Source organism: Coffea arabica, chromosome 5e (assembly GCF_036785885.1).
Source record: "Coffea arabica cultivar ET-39 chromosome 5e, Coffea Arabica ET-39 HiFi, whole genome shotgun sequence".
Taxonomy (NCBI): domain Eukaryota; kingdom Viridiplantae; phylum Streptophyta; class Magnoliopsida; order Gentianales; family Rubiaceae; genus Coffea; species Coffea arabica.
In genome coordinates, this window is record NC_092318.1 from 46,745,055 (window position 1) to 46,769,440 (window position 24,386).

At 35.4% G+C, this 24,386-nt stretch overlaps 3 protein-coding genes and 1 long non-coding RNA gene across 26 annotated transcripts; 2 read left to right on the forward strand and 2 right to left on the reverse strand.

Moving 5' to 3' along the window:
- Positions 1–529: 529 nt before the first annotated feature.
- Positions 530–7,898, reverse strand: LOC113688060 (uncharacterized). 20 transcript variants are annotated; one of them, XM_072048807.1, is made up of 5 exons: positions 5,434–7,898; positions 4,751–4,866; positions 2,090–2,274; positions 1,503–1,777; positions 530–1,101 (listed from the first exon to the last, which is right to left on the reverse strand). In XM_072048807.1, exon 1 carries the CDS (start codon positions 7,632–7,634, stop codon positions 5,610–5,612), a length of 2,025 nt encoding a protein of 674 aa, XP_071904908.1. In that variant the 5' UTR covers positions 7,635–7,898; the 3' UTR covers positions 530–1,101; positions 1,503–1,777; positions 2,090–2,274; positions 4,751–4,866; positions 5,434–5,609. The 20 variants fall into 20 exon arrangements, with proteins under 20 accessions (XP_071904908.1, XP_027061482.1, XP_071904910.1 ...); XM_027205681.2 differs by having other exon boundaries at positions 5,426–7,898; XM_072048809.1 differs by having other exon boundaries at positions 2,090–2,110; positions 2,186–2,274; positions 4,751–7,898.
- A 2,641-nt stretch (positions 7,899–10,539) lies between these two features.
- Positions 10,540–15,201, forward strand: LOC113688547 (protein SYM1-like). 4 transcript variants are annotated; one of them, XM_072048812.1, is made up of 7 exons: positions 10,544–11,056; positions 11,345–11,485; positions 11,581–11,694; positions 11,785–11,958; positions 12,675–12,790; positions 13,539–13,617; positions 14,630–15,201. In XM_072048812.1, the coding sequence occupies exons 1-6, from the start codon at positions 10,670–10,672 to the stop codon at positions 13,597–13,599; spliced, it is 993 nt and encodes a 330-aa protein (XP_071904913.1). In that variant the 5' UTR covers positions 10,544–10,669; the 3' UTR covers positions 13,600–13,617; positions 14,630–15,201. The 4 variants fall into 4 exon arrangements, 3 of the variants coding, with proteins under 3 accessions (XP_071904913.1, XP_071904911.1, XP_027062191.1); XM_072048810.1 differs by lacking the exon at positions 14,630–15,201 and adding an exon at positions 13,822–14,089; XM_027206390.2 differs by lacking the exon at positions 14,630–15,201 and adding an exon at positions 14,048–14,436 and having other exon boundaries at positions 10,546–11,056.
- Positions 15,202–16,389: 1,188 nt separating this feature from the next.
- LOC113743745 (uncharacterized) lies at positions 16,390–19,112 on the forward strand. The gene is made up of 2 exons (XR_003461183.2): positions 16,390–16,586; positions 18,757–19,112. It is a non-coding gene; the product is annotated as an uncharacterized lncRNA (long non-coding RNA).
- A 2,344-nt stretch (positions 19,113–21,456) lies between these two features.
- Positions 21,457–21,873, reverse strand: LOC113687565 (putative cell wall protein). Its single transcript, XM_027205149.1, has one exon. It carries the CDS (start codon positions 21,871–21,873, stop codon positions 21,457–21,459), a length of 417 nt encoding a protein of 138 aa, XP_027060950.1.
- Between the last annotated feature and the right edge of the window lie 2,513 nt (positions 21,874–24,386).

Consider the following 24,386-nt stretch of genomic DNA (forward strand, 5'->3'; position numbering starts at 1 on the left):
AAACACATAGCTGTATGTATAGGACCATATTATGGGGATGGGATTACTGATGCAAGAAATGCTTAATGATCTATCAAGCTTTCCTAGCTCACGTCTTACGGTCATTAATTGTTGGAGCCAATCAGAAAGGCATTATTTTGTCTTCAACCCCAAAAGTACAGTTTGTCTTGTACCATTTTGGAGAAGAAAGATTCAAAACCGTAAGATCTGTCCACATATTTTTTGCTGTTTCAGATGTGATTAGCTTTTGTTGAGGCAAAGTGGAGGACAGGATTAAGTGGACCGTTCACTACTTTTGGTCTTATCCTCATAATTGATCGAATTTTAGAAACTTATAATTATGCTCAAAAAGTTTATTCCATTAAAAAGTAAGACCATCTGTCTGAAACAGCTTGTCAGTTAAGTTGAATAACTTGACAAATTTTTCTCTTGCTGGTAGCTTTAATCTAACAACAAAACAAAAATGCATATCCTTCTCCTTTTTTTTTTTCTTTTTATAATCATGCAATTGATAATCAACCATCAAATGTAACAGAATTTGTTTTGAAATATATTTCACTTTAATTTCTTCAATAACTCCAAAATTTCAGGGTTTTTTTTTTAAAAGAATTGTACTAAGATTTCATCACTTTCTGACCTATGATCAAAACTATCTTTAATGGAGAACAAGGGGAACAAACCCTTTAATGTCACCATCTGAACAACATTCTTGCTATAATGGACACTTGAGACAGCAACATTTACAAGGCAGCCATTACCAACTTAGCTATTCTTCATATACATTGCTAGAGAGTTGTTGGAGATAAGGGCACAGTGGGTTGAACTCTCAAGTCATAGCCATTCATTGGAGGAGGAAAACGAGCACCACATCCTGTGAGTGAAGGATTCAAGCCCACGTCATTGATGAAGGAAAAATGGCCACTTGGACAATCATTTTCTTCAATGATTTCTTCAAGAAAATGTTTAGCAAAACACACAACTACTTGCATCAATTATTGAAGGCCGGATCTTAGTTCCCTTTCAGAAGAGAAACAAGCATTTACAAATTACAACTACCATACTTTGTTCTCAAAATCCACTCCCAGCTGATTCAACAGTTATCTGCATTTTCAAAAGTTTGCAAGTCTCTTTCAAATCCCAGAGGATCATTCCAGCAACTTATATGGCTTTGCATGTTCAGCTTTATAGGAGATTTACTCTACATTTTTTCAGGGTTATTTTTAGTTTTCCATTTAAAACAAGCTGGAGAGAAGTTGATTAGGTAAACATTTTGTAGGAAATAAAAACATCAACTTCCAAGTACAAAAAAGAAATGGACTTGCTATAAAACAGATCCAACTTTTCAGCAGAAAGGGGCCATTATCATTTAAACATACTCAATACCTAAGAGCTATTGTATTTTTGAATGCATGGACTTCTATGAGAAGCATAACTACTTAAAATATCGAGATTGTTCCGATTTGATGCCACTAGAAAAGGAAAGTGGTGGAATTGACATCTACCTTTTGTTTGTGCATACAAGCAGGGCAGCTGACAACCTTCAGATGTGAGCTTCATTCCCCACCATGCGCAGCTGTACCAATACCTTCAGTGTAGAAAACAATTTAACCATGTCTTGTCAACTGCCAAATGACAGACGAATATCCGCCGTTCTCTGCTATATTGGACCTGAGAATCCCAGACATGGTAAATCATGGAAGGAAATCTTCCACAACAACCACCTGTTTTACTTTTATACCGAAAGCAACTCGTCACTCTATTGGGCAAGCCATGTGTCCTGTAGACATCAAGGTACCATACAATCATTATGGACAAATCGGAATCCACCAGATCACATTGCACTTACCAGGGAAGAACAAACCATGTTACTGATCAATCATGCATCAGAAAGCTTGCAGAACCAACTATTTTGCACATTGTTTCTTAATTACAATTTTCCCCCCTTTTCCTTAAAATTATCTCCTCAAGACCTAGTAATCCCAAAGAACTACATCTCAGAAAACATTTTACATTCTCAAGAGTTAAATAGGCAAAAATATACTAATCCAAATATGTCCAGATAATACTTTCAGCCCTTAAGACAGTTTACCTGGCCACGCACTGCATCGCCCTAATCATATAAGAAGATCATTTCCAATCTTGGAAAGAAGATCAAACAATATCACGTGGTGTCACATGCAATTACCGTTTATGCTCTAATGCTTGAAACATCTGTTTATTGTGATTCTGCACCATTTGTCTCCAGATGTACAGCATCCTTCCTCCTCCGTCATCCTGAGAATATAAAACAATACGTAAGCTACTACATGCTCTACATTATTTGGTAATGATATAGATGGCGTTTCAACCCAACATCAATAATTTTAAACATGCAAGACAACCTCATGCCGAATTCACAGTCCTGCTTACTATGTTGGTATCAGTTTATTGTTAAGACATATCCCCAGTAAAGCTGCACATTCCAAGACAGGGAATAAAGTAAACCAGAAATATACAAGCATGTGTTTAAGAGGAGAGCCCACACAGTAAATATACAGAAATCATTACAAGTAATTCCTTTGTGATCATTGATGGATGGGTAGAACAACAAAAGTATGACCCAACTACACAGCGGTTGGGAGTATTTTGGGCCCCAAAAAAAAAATCAAATTTTTAAGAAGCAAAATTATTCCATTATCACAATGATACAATCAAGTAGAAAGTTGAAGGTTGAAATTTGGAAATCCAAATATACACCTAAGGAGCAGAATAGTGAGATCGAGCCAAGATCAGCATAACATGGGAATACATCTATTTCTGTACCACAAGTGTTTTGATTTAATGAAATCAAGAATATTTCCATCTAAGAATGGCAAACATGGCTTAACCCAAACCCCCAACCACCCTTGCAGGGAAAAAGAAAAAAAAAAAGGCAAAGACGGTTTTGTTCTGTACTTGCAAATTATTTCGTGGTGAAAATGTAACTGAACTACAGCAACCTAAATGCTAAATATATTATCATGTTGCAGCCCAACTTGACTTCAAACTAATGCTGAGATATCACACTCAATACAACTTGCCAGTGAAAATACTAACAAATTGGAGCATATCTCGTGGAACAAAAATTTCCTCCATCAAGGTTTTCGCAATCAGCAATTCAAGCCCTTTAAATTTGCCAAAGTATTGTTCTTCGCATACAAAAAGTATACTACTGTTGCAGCAAAAGGTAGACATGAAAACTAAAATGGGAAATATATACTCAAAGATAGAACTTAATTGCATTTATGGTATATTATGCCCTGGGCAATAGGAAAGACTTGGAAAGGGCTCCTTCTCCTTCAGGAAGATGATAATGGTTATTTTGCAGTGCATGATTATCAGATTATTTAACCTGGAAGCCAGGCTGTCACTGTAGTCGTTCATCACACTATAGAATATCCCTTGAAAACTTACTCAAAATTGCTAGTAAAAAGTGCAACAGCCACAGCAACAATCTTACAGTGGATAAGTTTTGACTTTACTATTTCAAAGCAAATCTTACCAAGTAGAAATCATACTGAAATCAGCACACTTATGAAGACCATTTATCTTCTTTTACTATTACAATTATTCCTTTGCTCAGAACTATGAGAGTGGGTTGAGGCAGATATGGTCGGGAACAAAGGCTGAGTGAAGGTCATTACCTCTTCTTATGGCTGGTTCTTCATCAATGAACCATCTAATGAGACCAACAACATCATTAATAGTAGATGGCAAAAGACTTTTAGATGAAATTCTAATTATCAACTCAGGGACTGCACAAGAGAAACACGTCAATAAATTGCTGAAATGTTGGTCAATTGCAAAAAACCAATAAAAATTCCTCGAGTTAAATTTAGCAAACTGGTTATATTTTTCTGAAACAATTTTAACCAAAAAAACTTTTCCCAGTGTGAAAACCAATTCTACAGTGCTACATGTGCAGCTATTATCATTATTCTTCAAATTATGCTGGAGTATCTGGACTCTCTAGCATAATTTATTCTTTGATCTTTCTTAAAATGAATATAATCATGGGTCAAAGAGTCATCGATTTACTTTTTTTTTTCCCTAATGTCTGTATTCTAAAAACATGCTTTTTATAGCCTATTGTTATGTTGAATGGTAGAACAGTGGCAAAACAAGATAGAAAAAGGCAACAATAGTATGGCTTAACATCTTAACAGTCCACCTCATGTGCCATTACAACATATTACTCCAATACTCCTGTTATAAAGACCAATAGCGTCTGGTGATATACCAAGAAAGGAGAATCAGCACCTCCAAAAACTGACAAATTAGCCTAGTAGTGGAACAACAACTTGTTGAGGCATTGCACCTCAGTTTAGAAGAGGAGCAAGATGAATCATAAACTCCATTATGTTAACCATTAACAGAATACCATTATGTTAGCCATTAACTTAACAGAATACCATTAGAATGCAGTGAGGTCTCTATGAAGTACACATCATCAGTCCAGCCTGATAATTAGGGGTAAAGACCAAATTCTTAAAGACTAAAAATGACAAAGACAGAGGAAACAGCTTAAGTAACATTTAAACCTAACTAGGCAACATCTACCAAGCAAAAACTTAAACCACTGAAGTGACAGAGGCAACCTGTTAAGCTGTAAAAGCACTCCAGCATGACATATTATGAGATTATTTGTTTAAATTATGATTGAGATATTATCAGTACTTAGGCATAAAATTGTTATAAGTTGTTAAGAGTAAATAAGAGTGCCTTGACATACCAACAAGGTTGCTTCACCATGGTCTCCATGGTTCAAAATCAGGCAGAGGAAACTTGCATACATTTAGTCCTTTCTAAATCTTGCAGTTGTAGGCTGACTTGGATGGTTATAAGAAGCTGAAAAACAAAGGCCATTCCTAAGTGCAACAAGATTATAATCTACAAGCAACTTAGTCGCAGACATCTCGTGAGTGTACCCTAAATAAGATTATACCAGATCTACTCTTTAAAACCTTTTCAGCCAGGGCCTAGTTGGTTACAGCACTTTCTTCTGAAGGAAAATGAAAACACGATCTATAAATGAAACATTCTCAAGTCTGCTTCACTTATTATTAATATCTTTTTTCTGGCCACTGCATCCTGTCTGTTAGGAAGACAAATAAAATAGCTGAAACATGCCAATATCTTGTATCATCTATATCTAGCCAGCAATAAAAAAGGCCATTCTTATCTAACAGTTTATGCACAATGTTACTACTAGTTAGATTCAATTAATTAAGCCTATCTCAAATGCATCAAATAATATTTCACTATTGCTGGGACTCAACGTCGGTTCTTCAGAACAATTTCCCAAAATTTTAACGTATGCATCAATCACCAAGAATGCTTTGGATGTCTTCAAAACCAAGTCGCATATTAAAACCATAGAATTTGCTGAAAAATATATTAGGAGAACCTGATTACCGGACCATTCAAGGTCTAACTGAAGAAAGAGGGCATATCAACAAAGTAGAAGCATGGTAAAGGCTCAGTCAGCTTCAAAAAATTGGAGCTTCGTTTGACGATAGCAAGCTCTGAGATATTGTAGCCAGTGAAGAACCCACACTTCATTTCATACAAAGTTTGCCACAACCCAAGAATCAATCTTCAACCAGAATCCGAAACTTTACTCGTCGTTTAATGCTTCCCATTCTATCATAACCTATACCAATCTTACTATGCATCAATTTCATTGCCAAGTCTGCATTTCCTGCCTTTCTCAAGGCATTGATTAAAATAGTGCGAACCCTACCCGGAACTTCCCGACCACGATCAACTACCCCATCGGCTAACTTGCAAGCTTGTTCTATACGACCTGCTTTGCATAGAACATTAATCATTTCTTCAACAGCTGTCTCCAGGACAACACCCATTGGTGCCAAATCATCCAAAATCTTACAAGCTCTTGCAACTTTACCAGAAAGACAAAGCCCAGTTGAAAGAGCTCTAAAAGAAGCAGCGGTTGGAGTTATGCCCTTATCAATCATTGCATCCCATAACTTTAAGGCCTCTTCATTGCGATGCTCTTTGAACAAGCCAGTTATTAAAATTGTGTACGTATAGACTGTTGGATTACAACCTTCATCTCCCATTCTCTTAAAATATACCAAAGCTTCATCAACTTTCCCAGTTTTAGCCAAGGCATCAATAAGCACATTATAACAATAAGAATCCTGAGGACATCCCTTCTCAACCATCTCATGAAACAGCTTCTCAGCCTCTGCTACTCTCCCTGCCTTTCCAAGGCCATCAATGAGACTCGAGTAAAGCACAGCATTAATAGGGACATTATTACTTTCACAATATTCGAACCATTGCATGGCTTCAACTAACCTACCATTCTTGCATAAACCATTAACAATGACTCCATATGTAACTTCATCTGGTTCAAAACCCTCATGCTTCATACTGTCAAAAATCTTCATTGCTCCTTCAAGGTTCCCATTCTTAACATATGAATCAATTAAAGCAGTATAAATAGCCACATTAGGTTTAGATCCTCTACGACACATATTCTCGAAAACAGCATATGCTTCAAAAGATTTTCCATCTTTACAAAGTCCTCCTATAACTAAGCTATAGGCATGGGGTGGAACCTCCAATTCTTTCTCCTCCATTTCATGATAAAGTCCTAAAGAAGAATTGAAATCCCCCTCTGAGTAATATGCCTGAATCAAGGTCATATACGTGATCTTATCTGGTTCCACATTTTGCACCTCCATTTCTCTAAACTTCTCTATGGCTTTCACAACCTTCCCTGATTTACAATACCCCTTAATCATCGTATTATATGTAACAATGTCTGGCAAAATCTTCCCACCTTCCATAACCTCAAAAACCCGTTCGGCTGACTCAATAAACATGGCATTCACCAACCCATTGATCAGAAAATTATAAGAATACAAACTAGGCTCAACACCACTCTCTTTCATTTTCGTCCACACCCACAACAACTCCTCAACCAATCCTAGATTCCCAAAACTCCTAATCAAAGAATTAGCAGCATTCACATTTATCAAAAAGCTCTTATCTTTCAATTCACCAAAAATACAACTTATTCTATCAAAGTCACTTGAAACAGACAAAACTTCAATCAAAGAAACATAACAATCAAGAGTGTGAGCATAGCCTGTTTGCTTACCAGCCCAGACAAAAAGCCGAAAGGCGGTATCTTTGACACTCTGCTCAGCAAGCTTCTCAGATTTTAGCAAGAAAGCAATAAAATTTGGTGACAATTTGATCAAGAACTTGTGGCAATAAGTGGATAAATTCTGCTCCATGGCTGGTGAACCATCTAAAAGATTGAGAATTTGAGGGACCCATGGGGAAGGCTGGAGGTTTCTGGGGTCTTTAATCAGGTCTGAGAGATCAGTAAAGGGTTGAACCCATTCAGGCGGTGGGAGAGGAGAGGTATTCGTGAAAACCCACTTGGGATTTGAGATAAAATGTGATTTTGCAGATGGGTTATTGGGTTTTGGTACGGGAGAAGGGGGTTTGGCATTGGAGTAGTGGTGGTGTTGGGGTATAAGAGATGGTGTGAAGGTAAGAAGGGGTTTATTGAGGGTTTTTCTCATCAGTGGCTTGATTTGTTGGGTGGAGAGGCAAAGAAGAAGATTGTGGCGCATGATTATGAGCTTCAGTAACAGCAAGGAAATGCAGTATAATCTTCCCAAACTATTTTTCCTCTCTCACGAAGCATTGGAAAAAGTGATACGGGAAGCGGACGTCATTACCGTTGCCAGTGCTATTTAGAATAACGGTTTTAAGAGCTGAGGCTATGGCAAATGAAAGTCGAATTTCTTCCTTACGATTAGGGAGGCGGCCACCCGCCTCGCCGGAGCTAATGGGGCGGGAGTGGGCCGGGGGCGGGGGAGTGTACCCCGTCCCATCTCCGGTCCCACCATCCGCTTTAAAAAAATAAATATATAAAATATATATGTATATAATTATATATATAATATATAATTTAATTAGTTACAAACTTATGATAATAATATTATTAGTTATATGTATTATATAATGTCTATTAGTGTATCTAATATAATTGATATTATTAATTATACTAATAATTATATATGTGTACTAATACAAATTATTAATTGGTTATACTAAATTTACTAATATATTTATATTAAATATCTAATTACACTTAATACAATAACATTCTTTTCTTAAAAAAAGTACAAGCACAATAATGAATTAGTGATTGTATTTGTGCAAAAAATGAAAACTTGACTACTTTTGTTATATTTATTTCATCATGTTGGATTGTATTCAAATAATTTTTGTTTAATTGTTTTTATAAGTTTCAATTGTAAAATTACAATGAATAATAATTTGATGATGTGTTGATATTTTAGTACTTGATTATTTGCTAAAATTTAATCATAATAAAATTATATAACAAATTTTTATTAGCCTATTAGCCCCGTGGGGGCACCCGTGAGGGAAGCGCGGCGAGGGGAGCGGGGGATGGGGGATGAGGGGAGTTTGTAGGCAGCGGGGCGAGGGATGGGGGAAGGGTCCCCTGCCCCAACCCCGCCCGGTTGCTATCCCTACTTATGATGATATGACTAGAGCTAGGCCTGTCAACGGTTCAGATCTAGACCCGGACCCGACTCGGATCCGTGAAATTATTGCGGGTATGGGTAGGGATTTAATTCCATTATCCGGATCCGGAACCGTTTTGTCAAACAAAAAAAATGGATCGGATACGGAATATAATATTCCGATCCGTATTAGACCCGGATCCGGATATAAATGGATTAATAATTTAAAATATGTATATTTATCAATATAATTTGATTAGGGCGATTTGAGTAAAATCAATTTGATTTATTTTCTTATTTGGTTTTTTTTTGTATTAGTTAGAAATTAGTGTACGAATATATTTTTTTCTCATTTTTATTAGAAATTGTAAATTTTCATAATTTTTTTCGGGTAGACCCGGACCCGGATCCGAAACATAGAGTAGAAGACCCGTTGGGTAAACGGGTCGAATCCATATCCGATTTGGTATGCCGGTCCGAGTCCGAAATAATGAATTTCGGCTCGGACCTGGCCCGTTGACAGGCTTAACTAGAGCTGCAAATGAATCCATTTGCTCCCGAGTGGCATGAACTTGAGATGGAGTTGATAAGTCGAATTCAACCACTGAGTGCCCACCAGGTCCCTCCTTGAGCTGTTGGTGAGGGTTCAAATCTCATCAGCAATGAAAAAAAATCTAAGGGTTGTGCCATAAGACTCCCTTGGTCTAGTTGGGTCTGTATACCCATTAACCCCTACAACAGCCTCCTTAGGCTCCCTCTCCCCCTAGATTAGGATAAAGCAGGTTATACAAATGTATCGTTGCTGACAAAAGAAAAAAGATAAATCGAATTCGAACTCAAAAATATTAAATTTTTTAACTCAAAAGTTGGCTTAATCTCGATTATATATATATATAATTTTTATTTAATAAAATTATATATATTTTTATTATTTTATTATTTATTTAAAAAATTATTATTTTATTTTATTTTTAAAAAATAAAAATATTTAGTTTTTATACTTTTTTAAGTTCGAACTCGAGTTTGAACTTCATAAAATTATGTTGAAACTCGATTTGATTAGATCGAAACTCGATTCGACTCGAGTAATTTGTATCCCTAGATCTGACTAGCTTGTTTGATCAGAGTGATTTTCAAAGAAGCTAATGCACCTTTTTAATTGAAGGAAAGGAAGAGAGAGGATAGCAATGGAATAAAAAAATGGAAAAGAGAACAGAGGAAAGTGTCTTCTGTCCACTTGTATGGTCTAAGTATGAAAGGAAAAAAAAGAAAATATTGAATCTTTATTTAGATGGAAGAAGGAAAAAAAAATGAAAGAAAAAGATTAAAGTATTAATTTATTGAAAAAGATAGAGAAAAATGATATTTTTTAAAAAAATTAAATTATTTCAATTAATTTTATTTTATTTCTCTCGGTTACGATCTATTTTTGAACAAAATTATAATTCAATAAAACAATTAGACTCTTCCCTCTTTCCCTCCCTATTTTTTCCTTTCTCTCCTTAATTCAAATAACAAAGATTAAATCCTTCCAATTCCTTTTCTTTCCTTTCCTTTCCCTCCTACTCCCTCAATCCAAACGGTGTAGTTGAATTATTTTTGAGAACAAAAATATGCCAACCATCAAGATAGACTGGCTGAATTGTTTTTAGGATGAACGTGTGTCAACTTTTAAGATGTTAAGGAATCAAATTCACTATTTATGACAATTTATGATTGTTGAGAATTTCTTACTGCTTGATCAATGCATGGTTCTCAATTTACAAAGATTTATCATCTTTTTTTTTTTAAGGAACAAAAGGATTTATCATCTTAAATAGTATCAACTTTCACTCGTTACAGTCCAACTTTCTTCTTCTTAGTTCTTACCAATTACCATACCATATGAGATTTGTGATTTTACTAGCGAGTTGTGGCTGCAATTCAAAAGCGTGTTAAGCTACGCCACAATTAAACATGTGGGGTTCAATTGTCAACGCTCTAGTACGGCACGCTTTCTTCATATCTTACTTGTTCTTTCAAAAGCCCAGAACCCCCCATCCCATTTTAGCTGCTTTCTAAACTCTGATCTCTCTTTTCCAAATCCTAAGAATTTAACTCACAAACCGATCATGGCTTGTTTAAAGGCCATCAACCATTTCCAGATCCTCTCATCATCGAATTCCACAAAACCGTTAAGTTCAGACGCCAAGAAAGCCATATTCACGAATAAAAGTCTGAACTTTAATACAAAATTTTCGTCTAAAACCAGTAGACATCAATTATGCCTTGTGCCCGTCAAAGTTGTGACGAAAGAGGAAAAAGACTTGGTCGCAGCTGAAACTAGTGAAAAGAATGGTGAGGATAAAGCAATTAGTGGTGGAGGAGTGAAGGAAAAGGGCAGGATACTATCTACTCTACTGGAGGATAAAGAAAGGTTGCTGAATGCTGCTATTGTACTTGGAGCTGGTACTCTTGCCATTACCAAGTTGCTCTCCATTGATCATGAATATTGGCACGTGGGTTCTCTAGAATTCTTCTCTCTCTCTCTCTCGGGCTGCTTATTGTGTTTTAATGCTTAATTTGTGTGATTTTTCTGTTCTGATGGCTGTTTAGCATATCCAATTAGTTTATTTGTTGATATTTTTGATGGGATAGTCATAAGTTCCGTATTTTCATATATGTTGCTCATTTGTTGTACAAATTGATGAAGTGAAAAGGGAAAGATGCAGGATCAAGATTGAATTTTCAAGTGATTGCAGTGGTTCTGTATATTGGAGTTGAAATATCTTGATTAATTTGATCAGGGATGGACCCTTTATGAAGTGTTGAAGTATGCCCCTGGGCACAATTGGATTGCATATGAAGAAGCTCTTAAATCCAATCCTGTTCTGGCTAAAATGACGATTAGTGGGATTGTCTACTCTGTAGGAGATTGGATTGCACAAGTATGGTGTGATTTTAATTGTCAATTCTAGTATTTTCTTTACTTTCTGTTTCAGCTTTGCCTTGCTTTTTGCATACTAATATGGCCCTGATGCAGTGTTATGAAGGGAAACCGCTTTTCAAGTTTGACCGACAGAGGATATTTAGATCAGGTCTTGTTGGTTTCACCCTTCATGGATCGCTTTCTCACTACTATTACCAATTTTGTGAGGTGAGATTTGTGGCTTATATATTTTCTTGTTGCCATTGATATATAAAATTTTTGAGTAGCTGCAAATGCTTTTATTACTTCCACGTGCAGGCTCTTTTTCCTTTCAATGATTGGTGGGTTGTCCCTGCCAAAGTAGTAGTTGACCAAACTGTCTGGTCTGCAGTTTGGAACAGCATCTACTATGTGGTTCTGGGGTTTTTGCGCTCTGAGTCCTCGGCTAGTATATTCGATGAACTGAAGTCAACATTTTGGCCTATGTTAACTGTAAGTACTCCGTCAAACGAACTTATTTGTTACTTGAAGTCCATTTTGTTAAGTTCCAGTATGTGGCCCGTTTTAATGATCTCTCTAATCAAGTTGAGAATTGGAGTCATCATGCAAGATTATGTCCCGCCTTCCTAACTTTTGGTCATTTAGTATAGGACATGTCAAAGGCCGCTTGCACTCTCAATGTTGCATTCCCTTAAGATTTAAATCGTCAGTTCTCAGGCTCAATTACATATGTCAATTGTCAGATGAATGGTAAATCTATGCAGTAAAGGCAATTATGGTCACTGCATTGTCAAAATTAGTATTTCAGTGATCTTCAAATGATTATCTGAAGCAAGATTCTCCCAGAGTATATTGGAAGACATTTCTTTGTCCGATGTATCCTAAATTTGTGCGTGTTTATTATGATAATTGTTATGGCTTTTGATCTGCAAAGTTCAAGAAGTCCCAGTTTTGGTATATACTCTAGGTTGCTGAATTTCTCACATTATAGAACCTGGTTTCCACAATTCTAACTAGTAGCCCAATTCAGTTCTAGACTGTTGCTGATGTGCTAACTTGTTAGACATACACTGTTAGGTTGAAGTGTTGAAATGAAAAGTCGTCAGTTTGTACTTGTACAGTCTCTGAGAAATACTGCATTTGACACAAATTGTGTTCATCTGGATGTTATGGGGAAGAATAATGAACTGTCTTCATCTCCATGACAGGCAGGATGGAAGCTTTGGCCGTTTGCTCATGTAATCACCTATGGCGTGATTCCAGTAGAGCAAAGACTTCTTTGGGTGGACTGTATGGAACTTATTTGGGTCACCATACTCTCAGGGTAAGTATATATTGTGCAGAAGTTCATCACACACAGCCACACTCCAGTACTGCATCCCCCAAATTTTGTTACAAGTATCATCTGAAAGAAAGAAAGTTTAGCTATTTCTGACTTTGGAATCTTGCTTGTGCAGTTTGAAATTCTTCTTGTGCTTCACTCTTGCCAGAATTTTGTTTTTCTTTAATGTTATTCTATTTTTTTTTAACTGCCCCTGGTTTTCCCTTAGTGCTTTGAGCATCCAAAGTGAGCATTGATGGGAAAAATGTTGACTGCTATACATACAATTCTTTACGTGAAAGCCTGAGCTTTTGAGCGGTTGTTGGCTTGATTATCATGCAAGGACAAAGACATCTAAAATGGCTATGGTCATGTCCGTGAAAATATTCAGTGTTGATAAAGACATAGTTGAATTCAGACAAGTGTGTTGTGGCCTTTTAGTTCAAAAAGTTTGGAAGGTGCATTTGCATGCTCATATGGTGCCGTTTTTCCTTAAGCAGGATCTGTTACCTAATAACGTTTATTCATAGTAATGCATATGAGTAATAGTTAGGTCCCATCTGCGTTTCATATGTTGAAGGGTGTTGAGTTTTAAAATTTGACATATTGTCTTTTGCTATATTTGTTCTTCTGCAAGAGTTCTTGCAAAAAGTATTTGATCTGCAAACTCTTCTACCCTGCAGAACTGAAAGTTCTTCAAAATGCTTTCTTTGAGAATCACCTTCATACAACTTTATATGTAATTTTGAAGGTTCTCGAATGAGAAATCAGAAGCACGGTTGTCTGAAGCAGCAGAAGATGACTCTAGCTAAGCATCAAGCAAACTCAAGGTAAAGTGCAAATACTAGCCTTGAAGTTTAAATAATGAGAATGGACTACTGAATATGCTTTCATTTCTTTGTTGAAAGAAAATGTCAATACGTGAACTAACTCATATTGTGAGGCCTTTCTATCACTAGTCTTCTAAAATGTTTACTTTAGTGCCCATCCTTCGGTTATACGCGATGATATTCTTCCCTTCTTTCATTTGGTAGGAGTATTGGCAAATAAATTGTATTCCGTCATGTGATGCTGGGAATTGAAAAAAGTCTGGGTCAAAAGCACATTCTTTTTCTTTCAGCTGAAAGATTGCTCAGTTAATGGAAAAAATTATGCTATAGCTATACATCTGTATGCCTTTTCTTTGGACAGCAAGAATCTGTCTATTCTTCTTCTTCCCATTTTCTTAGAATTCTACATTCTCTTTTTCCTGTACTCTAGAGCGGTTTTCTCCCTGGTTGGCCTGGCGCTGTTGCAGAAGGGTTTGTTTCTAAGGTCATGCTACTTGGATACGCCATGAGGATGCAGTATATATAAATTTGTAATCTTTTATTTATTTTTTTTGCCCTGCTTCTTCTTATTAAAATACCAGAAAAACCATGTTAAATATTCAACATAGAGTAGTGGCAGGAAAATTTTCTTGAGTTTGACTCGTTTCTTATACCAGATGATTTTGAAGGAGTGCAGAATAATGTTGGAGATGTAATCCTAACTATTCGAACAAGATAGACTTCCATTCAAGAAATTCAGGATAAAAATCTAATTGCAGTATCCCTGAATGTTATTAAAGGTGTAAAATATGTTAATTACATGCAAGGCAATTTTGGACACGCATCTTCTTCAGCAGCATCTTTTTTTTTTCCCCTTTTTTGTCTTCTTGAACATCATGATATATATACATACCTCATGGAAAATTGTCAAGTCTTTCCACTAATTAATTATCTTCTCATCTGTTGAACGAACAATCTTCATCAAGAAATCAAATTAATCTTCATCACTGCCTTCTGTCTCGGCTTTTGCAAGATTGAGTATGGCTTCGAGCATCCAAATGGAGCAAGAAAGACGTAAAGATAACTGGTTTTCTTCCTCAAATTGATTGAGCAAAGCCTTGAACATTATGGAAGACAAACATGAAACTGGTATCATGTACTTCTTGCATTCTTCTCCGACATGCACAGGGACAAATCCTTGAGCACTTTTCTTCTTCCTTGTGACATTGTTCTTGCTCTGCTCAGCTTCTCTAGTGGCTTTTTATACACTTTAGCTTTTGCCATCTCAGGTTAAGGGAATAGGGTTTTTCTTTTCAGTGGGAAAAAAGGGAAAGGTGTACGTAAAAATTGCTTATTATGCATTAATTGACCTTCAAAACCTGTGTTATTTATATACATGTCCACTTCAAAACCTGATCCAATCCCATTAGGGATCAAATTTTACTTGATCTCCGAAATCCAGTGGGAGAAGAAGATTAGACTACCTCACAAGTTTTATTAATATCCTTATCCCATATTTGTGTATTGGACTTGGAATACAATATGAAATCTATGTAATTAAAGACCCTTTGAGTTGTTTATAATTATAAGCCAGTGGATTATGAAGCCTGTTGGAGCATTGGATATTTGTTCCAATATTAAAAATAATCTGATTGGTTCGGTTTTTTATTTGGTTATTATTGAATAATTTCAATTTGGTTTCCTTAGGAAACAAGAAAAGAAAGTTAACATACATCTAATTAACCGACCAAACTTTATTTTATTTTATTTTATTTTATTGTGTATGTACAGCCTAATAATTTTATTATCATGAATACTATCTCCATAAAAGCCAAAACACTTGCTAACTGGCTTTCTACCAAATAAGTTTTTTTTTTTTTTTGTGTGTGTCACCTTTTCCTTAATTCAATTAAAAAAGCATAGACTCCAAAGAGGAGGAGGGTTGGGTTCTAACAAATGTAGAACATAATTATTCTTGTACTACTAAAATAAGCACAAAAGTTTTTTCTATTTTGTTACATATTAGCTATTTCTAACACATTTAAGGGCTCAAAAAAAGGGCTAAAAGATTTTGAGGGCCCTAAAGTTAAAATTGATTCATGCAGGTCAGATAGTGAGGCCCAAAAGATGGACAAATGTATCAAGATTTTAAGTTCGAGATCTCCCAAACTTCCACTTACCAAAAAAAAAAAAAACTTAAATTACAGTAATTTCAATTATTTAATATGTAGATTGGCACCGTTGTTGAACCATGTGACATTCAGTGATTGGATATAAAAATTGAAAGAATTGTTCTCTAAAGGGATTGATAATTTTTAATTTTTTTATTAGACTAGGTAAGAGTTTCACTCTTAAAAAAAAAAAAAAAAAATTCACTCTACTCAATAAGTAAAACAAATTTGAAATGCCAAACGAATCATCTTTTGCCTTTCCCGTATATATGTGACATTCTGATGCCAAATGAACTCAACAGTGTAAATCATATCCAATAAGGGAAAAAAATTATCATTGTCACATCAAAAAGTTGGCCAAATTATGTATCAAGGACTTGGTTCTTAATCCTTAATTGCACAGCTTAAATATTTCTTCCTTTTCAAAACATAATTCATAATAATGTTCCAGAAAGACTTCACCCAAAAAAAATTTTTTTTCCAGAAAGCAGAAACGAATATTTTAAAAAAAAATACAATTCGCACAAATTCCAAACACATGCAAGTCACGTGACTGCCTATCAGTGGGCATGCTCACAAAACAAAGCTCCAACAAACGCTTAGAGAAATCCTTCAATCCGCGGCAGATCTTTAGACCTTGAGAAGATGGCAAAGATTGAAGAGTATCAGGAACCCACAAAGCAGAAGCAGACAAAGAATGTGAAGAGAAATCATGGATCAACAAAGTTCTTCGTCTTTGTAGATTACCTTTTCTTGATAGTCTTCTTTGGTTTCCTCTGTTTTTTCCTCCTCAAATTGATTGGATTTTGATTTGTTGAGGTAATTATTTTTCATTTCTGACGATTTTTGGAGAGGCCCTTTTGGTTAAAGATTGATTTTTTAGCAAATCCGAAGGCAATTTGTGTACTATCTATTTGGTCTATGATTTTCCTGTGCATCCATATTCCACACTTTTTTTTTAAGTATCTGTTCGTTCAGTATTTCTACATTTTGTCTGATTTCTATGCAAACTTATGTGTTTAAATATACTGATAAACGGTCGCCTAGATTTTCTGTTGAATTTTCCTTCTGAATTGAAATACAAAAGAGAAACGTTGTTCAATTTTAGTAGAATAGTGAAAATTCATGTAAAAGATGATCTAATGTTACAAGACAATGACTTTAACTTCGGTTTTGAAGGGCTTAACTATCGATTACAATTGCAATTAAGCACCTTGAAGAAAAAGGGAAAAAAAAGTACGCTCATGGTGAGGGAGGGCTTGTTTAAGTTTAACGGAATTTTCTTTCATATGCTGTACTTTAGATTAGATGATGATGGTGACTTTTTGTGTATAAATTGTTTTTTGATCTGTTATGCTTTAACTGAGTGTAATTTCCCATTAGGATGATGATACAGCTAAGAAGAAATGCATAAATTTGAGCCTAACCAGTTATGCTGAAATTCTTTTTTATGCGTAATTGATATTCGTGCTGATTATGGGCATCTTTTAGTATGATAAATGTAACCCTTCAATACTCGAAAGTGCAAATTTTAAGGTACTAATAGTAGATTAAAAATGCTGATTAGGGACATTCTTATTATCAAAAGTGTAGCTCTTTAACTTTTTGGTCATTAGTAGTGAATGAACTGCAGCAATCGTCTTTCTGAGATATATCTATTGGCTGGATATGGATGGTACTTTGATTAGGGCACAATTCAAATCCTTCTTCTTTTTGTGATCTAATACCACCAAACAAATCCTGCACTTTGTGGTTTGAGTTAACACTGTGGTGGAATGAGCAGTTAAGATATGTGGATGTGAAAGTTGAGTGAAGTTTGATCTGCAGTAAACTTCTTGTATTATAGGAGAAGATTTTCTTAGTTGAACTATGGCCCTTCATCTGGATGAATTCATATACTTGGTGACAACTTTGTTTTGTATCTGGTACTTGACCGATAACTACATTTGACACTAGTATTCCTTAGGAATTGGTGATTCTTAGATTTCATGTAGTGTTAACTAATCGACAGCAGTGCAGTTCCATATGCTGATTTCTGTGTTCTTGAGAGTTTTCAGTAAAGTTAAAACTCATTTATCACATGGTTGCCCCATGTTAACTTTGCAAAAGTGAAGACCTTTATTTCTAAGACTTAGGTAGGAATGCATAGCATTCCATCAATTATATCATTACATGGAGTTGAAGCCTCTGAAATGGACTTTGATGCCCCAGCTATGAGAATAATACCTAAGAAATAAGATGAAATTCATGAAAAGTATGGAGGATTGTACATTTATCTGTAAACATCTGTTAATAGGAAGATGGCCAATTTCATGCTTCATGTGCTTGTAGTGCAACGGTTTACATATTTTAGAACAACATGAAGAACCCTTTTCATTGGGCATTTTAGATATCTTGGTAATTATGGTAACCTTATGCCTCCTTCAAGTCTACGACAGATTGTCTCTGCATAAGAAAAAATTCTTGTTTAACATTGTGACTGATCAGATTCAAGTTCACTTAGATCTTTCAGACTCTTTCATTCTTTTTCTCTTTTCAGTTAATATGCTAAGTAAAGGTTGCTGGCTTTATCTTATTTGGTAATCTGAGAAACGGAAATAATATCCCAATTGATGACAGTATTGAAAGTGAAGCACTATGATATTTCAACTTTACAAGCTTCCGGCAAACTTCTAGCTGATAAAAAATGCACCTGAAGTTTTGTGACTGGATAAATGACAAAGCTAGTTGTGCTGTAAAAAATTATTGACCTGAATGTGAATTTGTTTTAGCTTGAAAGTAAATTAGGTGAATCCTGAAAGTTTTTCTACCTATGAAAAGCTTCGTCATGTGCTGAACTTTTGCTAAAATGTAGCCCTACTGCTTTCTCATGTACTGCCTAATGTTGGGCCCTTCGGTGATGCTTATGACGCCATTGCTTTGTCTAAATTTGCAACTACTTTTCCTAGCCTGGCTTGTTCATGAGTTTTTTTTTTTTTTGAAATTTCAGATATACGGCAAGTCCAAGCGGCATAGAGAACCATTAAACGTTGCAGATTTGGTGATTCCAGAATGTGGTCTTGACCATGGCTGGTTAAATATCATTCTATGTCGTTTTTATATTTGAAGAACTCATTAAATTCTTTGATAAGCGATCATAGTTTTTTGTTTTGATTAGTCATCTTGTACAAGCTCAGTTGTTGACTTTGTATGATTGAGTATTGATTCACTTAGTATGATGTGGGAAGTTAAGTTCTACTTTGATTTTGCCTTGAGAAAAATGTAATAGCTCTTTTGACATATCTGTGGAGCAGTAAAAAACAGTGTACGCGATTATCCTATCTAGATAATTGAGGATCTTTGTAACTCCTTTTGCATTAAACATTTGTTACTGCTGAAGAACTTGGATGCAAAGATGAAAAGGGCATTGCCCTTGGCAAACATGAACTGCAGGGCATATCCCTATTGAAACTAACAATTCAAGCAATGTCTCTTTCTTGGCAGTTGGAAGAGTGGTGATCAAGTAGAAGGGTTCATTGGTGTGTATTAATGAAGGGTGGATGACATTAATTTAATAGAGACAGGAAGAGGGAACCTTGTCTTTGTGGTGGGGAAAGCCTTGAACAGTGGAACTGACTATATTACCAGTCAAGAGTTGTCACATTGTCTTTTGAGTGATAGGGATGCCTCCAAAGTAGTAAAAAACCTCCAAAACTTTGGTTGCTAATTTATGTACAGAAAACAATTTTTGATTCATAAATATATGGCATCTAAAATCATGTGACTCCAGACAAGTACCATGCATTTTATTAAGGATGTGTCTAGATCGTTTAACGACTTTTTACAACCTTTTGTGCTATTAAATTTAGGGTAAATTACATATGTCTCTGTGGTTTTGTGCAATGCTATATGACCCCTTTAAAGTTTCAAAATAACCATATAACCCCCTGTGATTTTATGTAAAGTGAAAAAATATCAAATGCTCAATCAATTAGGGCGATTATAGGAGGCACACCCTAAAATCATAATATCTATTTAATCCCTTTATAGTTTACATAAATATTCACTTTACCCTTTTATGGTTTTTGCATCTATCCACATAATTCTCCTATGGTTTTATATGAGGTGATTAAATTGTTGTTTGATCAAGCATTTAGGTAAGTGCACTACTAGTATTTCAACTAACGACGTTACATAAGTTTCGACTTTACATGAAACTACAGGGAGTGAAATGAATATTTGGAAAAGTTAAAATGATCATATGACAAAAGATGAAACCACAGGGAGGTTATTTGTAATTCATCCTTAAATTTATAATTTCCACAAGATATCCGGCTATAATTTTCTGCTTTTCATTAACTGCAATGAGTTGCTTTGTCCCTTAAACTACTAATTTCTTCAAATGAAGGAACATGGACTACGACAGATCGAATTAATGCATTTAACTCATTTTTCTTTTTAGCGGGACACTTGTTTATCAATAGATCCTTTTATATCACAAAAATTTGCTTCGTTCCACCTCCAAATATTACCGCCTAACTTTTGGTTCATTAAGTAAAAAGGGAAAATGTAATGATGAATCTTTGAGATCACAAGCAGTAGATCAAACAATACAAGGCAAGAAGCATGAATGTGCTTCAAAAATGGCTCCCATAAGATGACCCCAAACATAATGCACTCTCCTTTTTCCTTGCATAAATTCCTCAAAATGTTTCACACAGGTTTTGATTGAGTGAAGTTTATATCATATTTACGGTTGTTCAAATGCTAGTTTGTTTCAGTCAGTCTTATTCTCTGTAATATGTAAACACTACAAAATTTATGTCATTTTATACTATAAAGGGATACCAGAAAAGGTTTCCCTGAGTTGGAAGTTGCAAAAATAACATTCTGTCCTACACTTCTTCACTGCCCCTTGAACCCATTGTTGCATTAAATAAAACTAGGAGTTATGTCTGAGCCAATGTACTTCACAACTATGCCCATGATAATTTTACGCATCATAAATAACAAATTTTACCAATGCTTCTATAAGAGGAATGCAATCCCCACGGTTCTTTATTTCCATATTTGTATCAAGATTTCATGTAACCTAGTTTACGTTTATTTTATTTTGTAGATTAATCTTTTCTATATTGATAGTATATTGTAAATGGGATCTCACAAAAATTGAGTTCTATCGAGTTCAAATTGATCGGTGTAATTTTTACTACATTTTGTGTAAACTTGTACAATTTTAGTGCAATCATAAAATTTGGCACCAACTTAGTTATATGAGTTGACAAATTCAAATTTACACTCAAGTTGTACGAGTTTACATCAAAAGTTATAGGAATTATATCAATTGATTTGAATTGAATATAACTCGATCTACTTGAGAGGCCATGTCTTTATGGAGGTACTGGTAATCATGAATGCATGTTTGTCATAGGTGCAAATTTTGAAATTCAGATTCAGATTGATAATTAAGTCGTATGCATTCAAATCCAATAATGTATACACGGTTAATGCAACAATAATGTTAATCCTTAAAATATTTTCTGGACATGTTTCTGATAAAAAGACGATAAAAAGGGGGGAAAAATTATTGATAAAATAAGTTTTTATTATCAGGAAAGCAGAGAATGACAAACAGCAAAAGAACCCTCGTACACCCAACACATAAGCTAAATATTTTCATTATTATTTGCTTAGAAGCCACAAAGGATCATCAAGGGCGAGCAAATGCAGGAATGCTGCCGCCAAATGCAGGAATGCTGCCGCCAACTGGCACCTCAACACCAGGAATGGGGACAGATGTATCATCACCGCCTGGAATATAGCTTTGGCCGGGGATAGGGCCGCCAAAGCTGCCGATTCCGGGCAGACCATTTCCTCCATTAGTGCCAGTAATGGGATTGTAGTTGATAGGATCGAAATGTGTGCCTGGCCTAGGGAACATGTACCTGCCCAAGCCTGGAATGAGGACACTTCCATCATTACCAATGAAGGATTCTGGTTGTATTTTTTCCAAATTTTTGGAATCCTTCATTGGGATTTCGCGGCCCGAAAATGCAACCCCTGTTAAGCTTAGTAACACGTTCAGTATTAAAAGGAAAGCCGCGATAGAAGGATGGATTTTTCCCATTTTTTCTTTGAGAGAAAAGTTGTTGGATTGCCTTGAGAGAGCCAAGAAGGGACAGGAGATGGATTGAGTTGGGGATGGGGAATGTGGGAAGTGAAGACATGTTTTTATAGGGTAGAATTAGGCGAGTTTGATGTCTTTGGCGGCCATTTAAGAGTTCAAGAAGTTGGTTCAATTTTCGTTAGAGAACAAAGTTTTACGTGCCATGAACAGGTTTGATGGTGACGAGAACAATGTGTTGTATGCAATGCACACTTTTGGCCATAGAAACCTAACGAGCTGATTATACGGCTAATAAATGCATGTTCATGAAGTAAAGCTGCACAATTTGGTAGCAATAGATGAATCTTAACTACGAAAAGTTAGAATTATTGTACAAGCATTGTACAATTTCTGATGCATATTATGATGATCCGAATTAAAACTTGTGCACATATATGTTTCCTTTTTGGAGGTTGTTAAGAACAACGATGCAGAAAACCAATGAGTTAATTCGTCTTATATTCATCATTTGTTGCATGATTAATCAACCTTGCAAGTGAAAAGGACATGATGGATTTCAGTATTTAGATTCTCAATAAATTAAACCTCAGGGCTATATCAACCTTCTTGATTATAATGTGGCTTGCAGCACCTGCTCTCAACCCAGGTTAGTACTATACATGAAGGTTTAAAACAGTACCTCCTCGAAATAATCAACTAATTGCTTCTCATTTTGTGTAACGGCTTAGAAAGTAATCAATCTTGACAACAAAACTTATAAAAGGAAACCTTGTTTTGGCATATGCATGAGTTTTCTTTTTACTAGGGAAAGGCTTGGAATTTTTAAGAAATTTATCTATGTTTTATAAGAGTTCTTTTTTTAAAATTTTTTAAATTTTTCAGCTCAAAGGAGATTACAAACTTTATAACGGGGAAGGGAGGAAAAGATTTAAGAGCCGAAGGATCTCCTGATCACCTGAAGAAACAAACAAAAGCAAGTTTATGCACCACCCAAGTGAATCACTTGATTATGCTAGAATCATCTATTGCACCAAATTTGTCCTCGCGTCTGTATGTTATTGTGGATCTCAGTTAAAAAAAAAAAAAAATCCCTTTCACTTAGTGGTTCTATTTTTATTTTTTTTATCTTAATGCAAATGTGCTATATATATTTTGAGTATCACTTCTTTTAACATAATTTCTTGAAGGCCATTTGTTCTTCATGGGTTCAAATTTTCCAATTGCTTCAAATATTTGCAAACTGAATGACATAACAAAATGACTGCCCCAATATTTTTCTTACATTCTTTATAGCGATAGTCTGGTGGTGGTGGTGGTGCTGGGGTGAAGGAGGTGGCTGGGGGACAAAATAAAGTTTCCATCGAATTAACCCCTTAGCTGATTGTTTAGTAAAGTGCTGTATAATACTTTGTCCAAAGTATACCGACCCTTGTTCTTTTTCTTGTAACTGTTACAAGATTCAAAATTGGGGTCTTTTGAAACAATTTACAACTGAGAATCAGCTGCGCAAACTTCAATAATATTTGGATGATTCAAGGAAAGAACTTGAGCTCCTTGATCCCATATAGCTATTAACACAAATTGTGCCATGCATGGTTAAAAGTTCAAACTTAATCCAGTGTTTTCATTTTTTTTTTCAACACTTGGTATTTGCCTACTCTATCCTATTCTAAAGGGGACTCAACTGAGTCTATGGGGATCGACGGGACTGAACCACCATCGGACCAGATAGGTGCACTACACACCCGTCTGGATTAGTACAGTGTTTTCATGAGGAAAGGTATTTGCTTCTTGGCCAACCTTCCATACTATGTATAATGTACTTGGATGAATTTAATGCCCCATCAGCAAATGTTGTTTTAGAGCTTTCTGGCCATTGTTCTGGTGGTTGCTAAGTTTGACACGTTAGCAGGAAAAGGGATCTTCTGATCTGCCTGAACGGCTGCACCAGTACTGGTTACTTGTCTTAACTAAGTTAGATGCTATTTGCTTCGCATTCACAGTTCATAAATTCATCAGAACCACTCAGTCTGTCTCCCTAAATTGTAACGTTTTCTAGTTTGAATTTCTTCTAGAAACTGTCACTCTAAAAAAGATCAATACTACTTTATGTGGGTTACAATTCATTAATTGCCCTTCACCTAAGAAGTCAAGCAAATTTTGCCTCTACATACAAATATAAATGTGGATTAAATCAACCATTGATTGCTAGGGTAGGTCTTTTGTTGTCTCAGTTTTTATCTAACCAACTCAAAGTTGGTAGTAATTTTAAGGGACATTCAAATTTGAGCTTTTGCATTTTCTAATGGTTGCCTTTCCTATTTTAAAAAATACCATATATGGTGTCTTACAATCGATATGTATCATCTTTAATTTACTTCTATCGCTTAAGTCGTATATCGTTTATATGTATCATCTTTAATTTATTTTTATCGCTTAAATCGTATATCGTTTAGTATAGGATTTTCTCTGACCTATTGTTGTTGCTTCTGATTATTTGACAACTTACTAGG

Excerpts from the sequence above, each read along its gene's own strand:
- LOC113688547 (XM_072048812.1), top strand. The coding sequence starts at position 10,670 with ATGGCTTGTTTAAAGGCCATCAACCATTTCCAGATCCTCTCATCATCG. Across the intron at positions 11,486-11,580 it reads TAGGAGATTGGATTGCACAA|TGTTATGAAGGGAAACCGCT; the intron begins GTATGGTGTGAT and ends GCCCTGATGCAG. Across the intron at positions 11,695-11,784 it reads ACTATTACCAATTTTGTGAG|GCTCTTTTTCCTTTCAATGA; the intron begins GTGAGATTTGTG and ends TTCCACGTGCAG.
- LOC113688060 (XM_027205691.2), bottom strand. The coding sequence starts at position 7,634 with ATGCGCCACAATCTTCTTCTTTGCCTCTCCACCCAACAAATCAAGCCA.
- LOC113687565 (XM_027205149.1), bottom strand. The coding sequence starts at position 21,873 with ATGGGAAAAATCCATCCTTCTATCGCGGCTTTCCTTTTAATACTGAAC.